Raw genomic sequence first — 12,529 nt, 5'->3', positions numbered from 1 at the left:
ATATTTAAGATTAGGGAGGCTGAGTAAGGCTTTCTGTAAGAGCAACAATATCTGCTGGCAAGCTATCAAAACTCCATTCAACAAGGTTAGCAGCATTTTGGCGAGCGCAGGGCTAATGGTCCCTAATGTGGTGTTCACTCAGAGCAGATGGGGCTGCTGGGAGCAGAGCCAGACTCACAGAAAGAGGAGGGCAGGCCCTGCCGGGACTGCGGCCCCCCAGTGTCATGACAGGGGTTCGAGGGGGGTCACGGAAAACATAATGTCGAATCAGTGATATCGTTGTTAATGATCACGAGAGGCCAGTTGTGATGTGTGCCAGTAATTGTGGCGGCTTCATCGGTTTTTGGGGGGCACCGACGTGTTTGAGTGAGGAGGTCGTGGGTTCAGGGCAGCGCTTAAAGAGAGATCAACATGTCACCTCATCACCGCTCCCCTCCCGTCAGGCCTAACACCCCCACACACAAACACACACACACTCTTACACAGAGCAGCTTAGCGGACGTTCGGGGGGGGATAGAATATCAAATTCTGCATTTCTCGGTGTCTCTCCGGGCTCGGATTGTGGTTTCAGCTCCGGCAAATGCGCATAAGAAATGTGGGATTTTGATATTTTGGACGCAGAGTTTCTGTCAAAAAAGAAATTCTTACATTAAAGATTGGTATTCTTTGACCCTTGGAAGTTAAAAGTAGACCTGCAGGGTTTTTCTGCGCCTCAGAGGAAGACTCAAGTAGCAGTACATATTTGAGAACTTATTAAAATTTAGAAAAACCGTATCAGCTTCCAGTTTCATCAAGTTTGTTGGTTTCAAAATCAGCATTAAAGGTGATCCAAGAAGGCTTAGTTCAAGTCCATGAACTTTATTTCTGGATTCCACGCACGACTCGCTCCAGCTCTTTTCATAAATTTGTTTAAAAAAGTGAGTTTGTCGCTGATTGTACGTGACCAACATTTTCTAATATTTGAATATTTGGAGACAATCCACTAAACTGCAGCTGCACTTTACCTGATTCTGGCAAACAAAAGAATAAATGGGAGGCTTAGTGCGCCGCATTATTTTCTTATGGGTTTTCTTAACCTCTTTCACTGTGCTAGAAGTTTTATATGGAATGCCATTTAAGTCAATATTGAATAAAAAATACACCAATAAATAAATATGAGCAGGAAATAAATACATGGGGCAAAATTAGGCAAAAATAAATAAATAGAATATATCTATGCATGTATACAGTATATATATCATATTAGCTGATGTGGAGTTGAAGAGGTTAATTAATCTTTCTTAACTCTTTTGTCCCGTCTCTCCAGGAGTACATGGTCTATCGTAAGCACACCTACATGCGCCTGGATGGATCCTCTAAGATTTCTGAGCGCAGAGACATGGTGGCTGACTTCCAGAGCCGGTGGGTAGAGACAGATATGATCTACGGTGTGCGCATGAAACCAAACACCTCTTTTCACCACTAAATAACTGTAATTCAGACTTTTTGTATACTGCAGCAATCAGTGAACAGTTTAACATTACATGTGCGCGTCCAAACGTGAATGTGTGTTTTTCCTAGAGTCCACATGCTCTGGTTTACATTAAGGTGCAGCTCGTAGGGGTTTTAGATGAGGGAGTGGTGTGGTTTATTAGAGCGGCTTTATTTTTCTGCAATCTTCCATTGATATTGTGCATCATGTTTTATTTTGCATGCTCTTCTCTCATGCTTTGATAGGCTATAACAAACTATGTCATTGTAAATTATACCCAGTGTTTTGTCAGGCTAAAGTTTGTGTTGACATTTTTTAGAAAGGGTGTTAACTTACACTTAATTTCATGCCATGTTGCTGTACATGGATATTTCTACTTGCACAGATGTAAATTCTATCTTTTTTTGTGTGTTTTTTCCCCTTCTCCTCCACTGCCTTCCATAGGACGGACATCTTTGTGTTTCTGCTGAGTACGAGGGCCGGAGGGCTCGGCATTAACCTGACTGCTGCTGACACTGTGAGTCACACTCTGCAGAAAAAACTCTTCGCCGACACAAAATCAAAGCTTAAAGAGCGCCAATATTTCCTAAATATGTCACAAGCCGGTGTTCATTCTCTGACAGAAATGACAGTTTCAGTGTGTGTGTGTGTGTGTGTGTGTGTGTGTGTGTGTGTGTGTGTGTGTGTGTGTGTGTGTGTGTACGTGTGCATTGAAGTGGTGTTATGACTCTTATATAAATGATGATCTCTCTCTGTATGTTTATCAACATCTCTCAGCATAGTCTCCCTTTGTGTCCCTGTAGCCGCGTTCAAGTGGGATTAGTTTTCGAGACAATGAGGTTGAAGTGACTGTTAACGCGGGACATCTGTCACGTCAAAGGGCCGCTTCACTTGGGATAACACGTCCCTGTAATTAGTCTCAGGAATTACAGAGAAAGGAAGAGTCTGCGTAATGTTCGCGCTGTCATCGCACAGATTGAATCATGTGGGAAACAGTAACTACACAGCGGGATTAAAAACGGGCCCAGGGTGACCTCGACGTCTTCTTCATTGTTGTGGAAAAGTTACGATTTTTTTTTTTTGGTTTCCCTTAGGTTATCTTCTATGACAGCGACTGGAACCCCACAGTGGACCAGCAGGCCATGGACAGAGCGCACAGGCTTGGTCAGACCAAGCAGGTCACCGTCTACCGCCTCATCTGTCAGGGATCCATCGAGGAGAGGATCCTGCAGCGGGCCAAGGAGAAGAGCGAGGTTCGAAACACAAGCGCTCATTCGTACGACACACGAACCAGTTTGAACTACAAATGTCCTGATTACGTTTTTTGGCCCCCGATCCCGATCCGAGTCAATTGATGTTGATCTGTTGATACTGAGTCCTGATCTGATACCTGTATGTACTTGTATTATACAGCTGCACACTTCAAGTACTTAAAGTTAAGAAAACCAATAATATGTATGTTCTCTAGTACAAGAAAAAATGGCTGTATTCAAACAGTTCCTAAGGGTTTTTCTTAATTTTTTATAAAATAACAAAGTAAAAAAATGAAAATATATAAAATATTTTTGTATGGCTCTTATCACAATTCCACTTAGTTCAGCATTTTTAAAAAATAATAAACTTAGAGTTTAAAAAAAACTCTACTGCTGGATAAATTAGCAACAAAAGTAAATCGTGCTGTAAACATAAATTCATCGCAGTTCATTAATGTTTTTATTGTCTGTGTAATAAGATCCAAAGGGTGGTGATCTCTGGAGGCAACTTCAAACCAGACACACTCAAACCCAAAGAGGTGGTCAGCCTGCTGCTGGACGACGACGAGCTGGAGAAGAAACGTGAGCGTTCGACTGTTTCATGCAATTAATACATCTTAATTTCATTCCGTTTACTTAAAAGTAACCCTTGCAGAGGAAGAAAGATAAATATATTCATCGTGTCTTGTTCTGTAGTGCGTCAGAGGCAGGAGGAGAAGAGGCAGCAGGAAGAGTGCAGCAAAGTCAAAGAGCGCAAGAGGAAGAGGGAGAAGTACGCCGAGAAGGTACAGTACAACATGATCAGCAGGAACCGCAAATGTCATCTCTGTCTGCAGTGCATGGTCGGAAGAACATAGAACATATAGCAAAAACAAGAAAGTAATGAGGTGATCAGTGAAGGAAGGAGGTAATGGAGGAAGAGAAAGAGCGGCATGTAGATGCAGCATTAAGGCTGCATTCTCTCTAAATCCGGTGTGGCGGTGAGGCTGCAGGGTGGGCCGAAAAAAGAGAACCGCAGCGGTCTGCGGCGAAAAGTTGAAACAGCATCAAGTCTTGGAGAAATTCAGTCTGATGTCACGCCAATCACTAAACCGGCAATCAGACCGGAAAGATGCCGGCAATCCATGGAAACAAGTAATACCGTCTCTTTCATTCATTCAATATGATATTGAGAAGAATAGATAAATAAAGTATGTATTGTTAGCTTGTGCGTGCTATCGTACAGAGGAGAGCGTTCACTTTAACAATAGTCTAATGATGATCAAATGAAATTCTGCAGATCTTTTAGTCAACGTAAACAAACTGAAGATAAATACTCAGCTAACAGCGCTAATGATCGATATCAAAGAAAAAGCCAGAGACTGTCGTGTTAAGTTGTTCTGAGCAGACGGCAGAATTAACTTTATCTCGGAGTCTTAAGGTGCAGAGCTCTCCTCTTCCCTCCAGCTGTCTGTACCAAAGAGTACTGTGAAAGTCAAGAGCGCTCACTCTGCAACCAAATGTGGGGACCAAAACATCCCCGAAGTACACCAGACAGCACACTTACCAGCAAAATTAAAAGACAAAACAAATTTTTAAAAAAAGTTAGCTTGGAGCAATCTGAGTTGACTGAGGGGTCTGAGTTGACTGAGGGGTCTCCTGATGATTCGAACAAGGACCAAAGTGAGTGTAAAATGTTTGAAAGCTAACCTGTCTTCCCCTCCTCTCCCGCTCCCCTCATCTGTTTCTCACCGCAGAAGAAGAACGAGGAGTCGGAGAACAAGAAGAAAAAGGAGGTGAACCTGGTCATCTCTCACGCACCGTCAGCAGACAACTCCAACCTCTCTGCAGACGGAGACGACTCCTTCATCAGCGTGGAGATGGACTCGGCCATGCCCAGTCCCTTCAGCGAGGTGAGGGAACCCAGGGGGAGGAAATAAAGGGGGGAGAGTTTTCTTTAATTTACCACCTTGAAACTCTAGCAGATTGCGTTGATTTCTTTAAAAAACAAAGCAGGGGGCGTCCAGTGGCTTAGTGGATTGAGCAGGCGCCCCATGTATAATGGCACTGCTGTGCCGCAGCGGTCGCGTGTTTGAGTCCGGCTCGCGGCCCTTTGCTGCATGTCGTCCCCTTTCTCTCCCCCTTTCACACTGCTGATCTGTCCTATCTAATAAAGGCAAAAATGCCAAAAAAATAATCTTTAAAAAAAAAACAAAGCAGGAAAGCAACAAGCAGCATAACAAGACATGGTCCAAAAATGAGCAAGAAACTGTTTTAAAAAAATTAAAATTAAAAGAAAATGTAAAAAAAAAATACCTGAAAATAAGAAAAATATAAAATCAAAAAAAAAATCAAAAATATACAAGAAGATGACCTAAAAAGATGCTTAAAATAAAAAAATATATATTTTATTATTTTTTTTCTGTAACATAATTTTAAATATAAAATTATTTTAATTATAAATATAGTTTTTGGGATATTTTTCCCCATGGATGAATTTTCTAATATTCATCTCCTTTTTAAAAGTAATTTTAGGGTAATTTTCTTATCTAATTTCTTGCAATTTTTGGGACAGTTGATCATTGCCTTTTTTTCCTCGTGTTTTGAAATCAAATCATTTTGCTCAGGTTTAAAAGGGTCAAAAAGCAAGTTAATGAGTCTGAACGCAGCACAAGAAAACTGATGTCGAAAAAGGTTTCAAAGGGTTAAAGTGAAGAAAAAGTCTTAATATTTACTCCTTTTTTTGGTTATTGATTCCCTTTCTTTTGTTGTGCTACTTTCATCCTATTATCCTGTCACCTCGACTTGACCTCCTCCCTCTCTGTTTATTACTTTCTATAAATCATCTACTCCATCCCTCCTGCTCTTCCTCCGCCTCCTTTCCTTTGATCCCTTCCTTCTCCTCGTTGTTCCTTACACCGTTCCTCTATTGTTTTCTTCGCCGCACCGGCCCGGTTCCCTTGTTCCCTGTGGTGCTGACCCCCAGCCTGTGTGTATGTCTGTGTGTGCTCCTGTGCACGGTCAGATCTCCCTGAGCAGCGAGCTCCAGCCCGGCTCGTTACCTCCGGACGCCGACGCAGACGAGAGCAGCAGCGACATGCTGGTCATCGTGGACGATCCGGTGTCCTCTGCACCGCAGTCCCGCGCTACCAACTCCCCCTCCTCTGTGTCTGGATCCGTCTCTGACAACATGAACGGTGAGAGAGCAAATAGATTTTAGCCGACCTCTGACCTTAATGCGATACAAAGTCACTATCTGATAAGTCCCGCCCCCTCGCTGCTGTTTGATGACACCATGCAATAATATTCAGGGTTAAACAGCACAATGAGTACTTAAAAATTTGAATTTCTGTCATGAAAATGATCAAATCTATACAAAATCTAAGAAGACTTTTTAATTCCTCACACTTTGCCCATAACTGATGCACTAATGATGGTGTTTGTAAGTTTTATTTTGTGTCTGTCAACTTTAAATGAAGTGCGTATTACAATGATAAAACTGCATACGACAAAAAAGATCTTACTCTTTAACAGTCTTTTTCTGTAAGAATCCGTTAATAATGTTGTCAGAGACTTATAATACAAGTCTAAGCCTGTCAGTGGTAAAAACAAGCACTTATGGACATATATTGATGGTGCATAATTTCCCTAAGCAGCCTGTTTTGTCGCAGCACCCCTTTTCTCAATACTGGACTGATTTCAAAAATTTTCGTTCCAGTTAGTCACTCAGACACAAACACATGGGAGAAAGGGGCCTACGTTTGTTACCCTTTAACTTTTTCATATTGGCTCCACTTTGACCGCTACAACAACAAAACGCTGCTTAACTCAAAAGTGGAGGATATTATAAATGTAACTAAGCATTTTGTTTTCTGTAGGGACTTTCTTTTTATACTCTGTCCTGTACTGTGACGCACATTGTCAAAATGTTCATATTTGGTGGTTTCCTAATTTTAGATCTTCTCTCTATGTGTAATCTGTCTTTCTCAAAGCTCCAAACGTGCCAAATAAAACATAACCTGTATGTTATCTATGAGACAACATTATCGCGTTAAGGCGGCGTGGAAAAGCAAATCCGTGTGACTCACATGAAGGTCACTACAGAAGTCTGGTGTGTTGTGTTCACTATCAGAACTCGTGTTTTAATAGGCCGGCGTCCATTTAGACAAGTGATGTGTTGCCTCGTGTGTGTTATGCAGCTGATAATTCAGATTTATGAGGGTTTTATTTTGCCCTGGACATAATATTTCAGTATGTTCTGTACTGTGGGATCCAGACAGATAGTGAGCCTATAGTTCATATCGCCTCCACCGTATATCTGTCCTTTGGACGCGCTGCAATACGGTAATCCCTCCTAAATACATGCTGCTGCGTTGAAACCCATTTTGGATTTTTGCTGCCATGCTAAGAGGCTCCTGCCAAAGAGATTATTTTTAAAAAGTTGGTACTTTCAGAGATGTGAATGACGTTATAATGACAGGTTTGAAAGACAGAACGAAGGTTGAAATGAGGGAGCGAATGGTGAACTTGGACAATCGAGTGAAAAGGGAGGAAGGGTGAGATTAAGGCACGAAGGGAGGGTAAGACTGAGGGATTTGTGGAGGGTTTTCATCTGCGCCTGGGTGTTAGTGATAGGATAGGCTCATCTCCCCCCCAGAGGAGGGTCGAATATACAGCGTTTGGATGGAAACACGCAAAGAAAATGCAGACCGGTGGAGAGAGCAGGGAGTCAGAGCGAGGGGGAGAAGGTACTGGAGGGATTAAGGACATTACCAGTGAGGCACAAACTGGCTCTAATTCTGCAAACAGTACGGAAAACGAGAGCAATATTCCACTTTTTGCTTGAGCCTGTACTTAGTGTAATGATGAGTGATGATGAATGTGTAGTAATTCTTCTATATTACAGGAAAACTCACATTTCAGTATCTTTGAAGGTCTGGGTTCAGGCCAAACCAGACACAGCATCTCTCTCACAGCGCTGTTAGTGCTGTAATGTGTTGTTCGTGGGTTTGGCTATTCGGGGTCGGTTTATTTTGGGGGGGACAGAGCCTTCGCCATCGCTGCCCCGACCCTCACCTGTCTCCCACTGCCTCCCCGAACCTGACCTGCCATGTCCTCTAAACGTTTGTATTCTGTTGCATTTGTTTATCTCCATGTGCAATTAGTGTGCACAATTTCTTATATATATATTGGCATGTTGTAGTTTTTTTTTAATTTATGTTACTTTTTTTGCACCTTGTTTTTCTAATCATACTTGGCACCTTGTTTTGTATTATCTAACATTTCGATATTTTTATATTTGTGATTATTTTTTGACTATTGTTCTTCGTAGCTCATAGCTGCTGTAACAAATAGAATTTCCCCACTGTGGGACTAATAAAGGATTATCTTATTTATCATATCTGCTCCGTTCATGTGAGCATTACGTTCCATCGAGGAGCGGCTGCTGAATTTTGTGGGTCACCTGGTAAAATTCCTTAAACCGCTTCGGTCTTGTATGTTTTTCAATGTCAAACTGGTTGGAAAGTTTTGACACTGGCCCGACCCTAATTGCTGTTGGCGTACATTTTTCAGATTGTAGTTTTTTCACTTGTGTTTCTCTTCCTTCCTCAGGTGTTTCTGCCTCGGAAACGATCAGTCCCGGCAGAGGCAGGTCTGGACGGAGTCGGGGGCGGCCTAAAGGATCAGGAGGCGGGGCGAAGTCTGGAGGGAAAGGACGCGGGCGCAAGTCAACAGCCGGCAGCGCTGCAGCCATGGCGGGAGCGATGGCTGGTGCGGCAGCTGCATCTGCAGCAGCTTACGCTGCTTACGGTTACAGTGTTTCTAAAGGTTGGTGAACATTGTCACAAATACATCCACGCTGGCGGGCTCCATCTACCCTGCACAAAAAAATAATAATAATAACACACCAAACAGTCTGTTTGTGAAGTTTGTCAGTGGTACGCATGGTGCACTTAGTGTTTCCTCTCAGTAAGAAATAATTCAATGTGTAACAATTGTTACCAACTGCAGAAACAGGATGCTAAGATGATCTGTTAGCCATCAGCAGCTAATTCAAAGAAGAAAAGTGGTTGTTAATGTCCGCAATTTGGGAAAACTGTGATTCAGGAGCTCCTTTTTCTACGAGCAGAGGACGAGATCGGACACCAAATAACAGAGAAGGCAGATCATTACTATTGACGTGTTTTTCCATTGTTATTGTTTAGAAAACGCGGCTGACGCATGTGTTATATGTCATAGTAGAGGCTGACACTGTTGCGTTACATGTCATGTCCGTCACGCCAAAATGCAAAGGCGGAATGAAAAAGGGGATTTTGTCACGGCCCTAAAGTGCAATCTCAGTGTAAAAACGGCCGCTGTTGGTTTATTCAGAGAGTAACCGTGTCCGTCCCTCCCTCCAGCAGGCCTCTCTGCGTCCAGCCCCCTGCAGCCTTCCCTGGGCCGGTCCAGCACCAGCCCCGCCTTCAACCCCAGCAGGAGCTCTTCTCCGCAGGCCAAAGGAGGCACCTCCACCCCGAGCCCCCACAGACAGCTGACCCACAGCCACCACCACAGCAGCCACGGCGCCGTCAGGAAGGGCAAAGGCCCCGGTGGTCCTGGGGCTCGATAATGCACTCAAACTGCACTGTACACACCCGAAATGTGCCCTCACATAGACGCGCAACTGTCTTAGTATAGAACACACACACACACACACACACACACACACACACACACACACACACACACATAACTGACCTACTCTCACTGTGACGCCCTACGCCTAAACTAATGGGAATACAGTATAAATAATAACAGAGGCTCACTACCTGGAGGACCCTCTTCACACACACACACACACACACACACACACACACACACACACACACACCCACACACACACACACACACACACACACACACACACACACAGCGTCATATGAAGGTACAGTCCCCTACCAGCCTCCACATTTCTTGGTCCAGTTTTATTTAAGGTGTCCGGGTCAGTGGACAGAATCTGCCTTGAGTATTTTTGTTTGCATTGTGACAAGAGTATCTCCAAGTGCTTTTTTCGAGAAGACGGACCGTACTTTTCTACTCGCGACAGGGAGCTCTTTGGATGTGCTACCGAGCTGCGACGCTACAACAAAGACGTGAACACACACGTAGCTCAAAGGGCTTTGAAATGTTTGCCAGTTTAGGGAGGCAAAGGAGTTTCTGTCAAATGCACTGAGCCAAGTCTTCCGTTTGTTTTCCGCTGTTGTTGATTCTAATAAATGTGCATTAGGTTATTTAATTGTTCTGTAGATATGCTCAGTGCAAACTGGTGGACGATTCTACATTTCACAGAGCTTAAAGAAATACTTCACCCTCCTCATAATTTGAATATCAGTTACTCACCCTGTGTTGCGCTGAATTCCTAAAGAAAACTTTGCTTTTCTTGCAAGCCTCCAAAGTGAACGAAGAATCCAAAAAATGGTCACGGGGGCCTACATCAACAGCAAAACTACATCAAAACATCTGTTAAACTGTCACACAATTCACGCAGTATGATTTAAGTCTCATTTATTCAGTGTTAAAAGCTGAGTACTGCCCAAACACATGCATCTTCACTGAAAAGTCTCCTTAAAACAGATTCTGTTGACAAAAACAGTCATTTTACCTCACTGAACACGGGAGCTGCTGGTGTGCTGCTGCCTCCATCAGTTAGTTTGTTCGTGTTTTTGTGTGACATTTGTGTGACGTTTGTGTTCCCTCTGTGTACAAATAAAGCAAACTGATTTAAGCAGCAGTAGACCAGCAGCTCCCGTGTTCAGCGAGGTACAATTGCTGTTTCTGTCAGTGGAGTCTCGCTTGGAAGAGAAAATAGATGCGTCCCACTTTTTTGTTCAGTTTCTTGTCTGTTTGGGAATTTCTGAGCTGGATAAACGAGACTCGGATTATACTGCATGAGTTGTGTGAGAGTTTGTAAAAGGATGTTTTAATGCAGTTTGCTGTTGGTCAGCTGAGTTCAGACCAAAGATTTGCAACGAGACGAAATCGTTTTAGAGCGTTGCAGAGAAAAGTTGCAGTGGTGTAAACTGCTGGCTGACGGTGTCGCCTGTAACTCAGCCGGTCAAACCTCCAGCGGCTGCTTTTAGAACGAACGGCACGTCGTCTGTTTCAGCAGCCAATCGGCTTGTGGCAAAGTCGCTTACACTCCTGTGGCTGTTGACAGGTTCGCCGCGTCCTCACGCTGTGTCGGTGTTGAGCGGTGGGGTCGTTGCTGCCGCCTGCTGTACGTGCACATTCTTCATACACACATTTCTCAAGTCATTTTGTTTATGTTTTCGCATCTTTATAACTAAAATGCAACTGTATTAGCAGGTTTCTCACTATCGCTGTTCTTATTTATATTTTAAGAAGCTACAACTTATTCAGCTATTTTAAAAAAAAAAGCCTTAATAGCTGGAAATCAGAATGAAAGTATTTAAAGTTGTTTTTTTTGGTCATGATACACAATTTTGTCTCGTCTCTTCGTTTTCAAATGGTCTCTTTGGGATTTTTCAGTCTAAAGATTTCAGTTCTTCAAGAATTTTCTCATTTTTGGATTCTTCGTTTACCGTGGAGGCATGCGAGACAAACGTCATGAATTCAGCATAACACAGGCTGAGCAATTGATCAATAAACGATCATTAGGGGGGTTAAATATTCCTTTAATGTGAACCCAAACCTTCCCAACCCACATTTCACCAAACAATACGTCTACAGCTTTTCTACTAAAGCTCCTATTTTTGTAATAAAACATGTGAGTACCCATAAAAACACGGCAGGTGGAAACATTTAAAAAATCTTTAGTCCATAAAAGGTATTCCCATACAGACGGCAATTAAAATGATATATTTTTTGTCCAATATGGGAAAATGAATGACTGGATAATGTGAGAAAATGAGGGGTACTGGATGATCCGGCTATGCTGCTAACACTAAATTTATGAAGTCACTCAAATTATTTGGTTGTTTAATATTTAAGTTATTTGAATATGTCAAAAATGGGAAATTCAAGTTAATTGCAAATCGGGTGTTCACGTGTAAAACAGTGTAAATTGTACTGAAGCCATTTTTATTTTTCAGAAATTGTTTCCTTTTTTGTGATGGTTCTCTTTAATGTCATCGATGTTTTAGGGAGAAAAACAAGGTTTGTATCAGTGTCCTGAGTTGAGCACTACATCTGTTCTAGGTTTGATTGTTTTGTGTTAATAGTGTTATTAAAATATGATGTTCTATATTGATGTACATAATAATGAGAGCAACATTTCCTCTGGCTTTTCCCTCATTTGCCTGTCTATTTTTATAGGTCACGTGTACATATGAAGAAAATGCATTTGCTGTTTTACTAACAGGAGGAGCCAAGACAAAATAAAAGAGTGCTAAATCAGCCTTTCTGCTTATTCTGTATTATTTTCTTTTATTTGGTTTCTGTAATACTTGCATTGGTCATGCAAATCTACATTTTTGTCTTTTAGGACAAACTGTCACCGTCAGTTGTTTTTATACGAGTCCTGAACTGAGTGTTTGGATACAGCTTCTTATAGTTGTTTTTTTGTTTGTTTTTTTTTTAGATTAAAAATGGTGAAAATATCCAGGAGACAAATTATAATTATACATTTAACATTAATTACACTTTCTTTCTTTCTTTCTGTGTTTTTGGGTCATTTTGGGCTAATTTTCCAGGTCATTTCCATATTTGTTTTTGTTTTCCTTTTTTGTTGTTGCTATTTTCTTGATCATTTTTGGCTTTTTTTTCTCTATTTATTCTCTCCTTTTTCTCCATCTCCATGTTTATTTTTGTTTTCTCTTTTCACTCC

General features: G+C 42.0%; 1 protein-coding gene across 4 annotated transcripts in view; it reads left to right on the top strand.

Annotated features, from left to right (window-relative positions):
* Positions 1-12,101, top strand: part of ino80 (INO80 complex ATPase subunit) — a 56,487-nt gene extending 44,386 nt beyond the window's left edge. Inside the window, exons 29-37 of one of the 4 annotated variants that reach the window (XM_088089323.1) lie at positions 1,307-1,401; positions 1,916-1,988; positions 2,566-2,724; positions 3,204-3,306; positions 3,421-3,509; positions 4,461-4,616; positions 5,690-5,900; positions 8,317-8,532; positions 9,108-12,101. In XM_088089323.1, the coding sequence (XP_087945449.1) occupies positions 1,307-1,401; positions 1,916-1,988; positions 2,566-2,724; positions 3,204-3,306; positions 3,421-3,509; positions 4,461-4,616; positions 5,690-5,900; positions 8,317-8,532; positions 9,108-9,313 (1,308 nt within the window). In that variant the 3' untranslated portion in view covers positions 9,314-12,101. Of the gene's footprint in view, positions 1-1,306; positions 1,402-1,915; positions 1,989-2,565; positions 2,725-3,203; positions 3,307-3,420; positions 3,510-4,460; positions 4,617-5,689; positions 5,901-8,316; positions 8,533-9,104 lie in introns of all 4 variants that reach the window. The other 3 variants (XM_088089322.1, XM_042503253.2, XM_042503252.2) reach the window with 3 other exon arrangements.
* Positions 12,102-12,529: the final 428 nt, after the last annotated feature.

This window comes from Plectropomus leopardus, chromosome 16 (assembly GCF_026936395.1).
Source record: "Plectropomus leopardus strain MGB_pleo_1.0 chromosome 16, ASM2693639v1, whole genome shotgun sequence".
NCBI classification, from domain to species: Eukaryota; Metazoa; Chordata; class Actinopteri; order Perciformes; family Serranidae; genus Plectropomus; species Plectropomus leopardus.
This window is presented reverse-complemented; position numbering and strand designations above follow the sequence as displayed.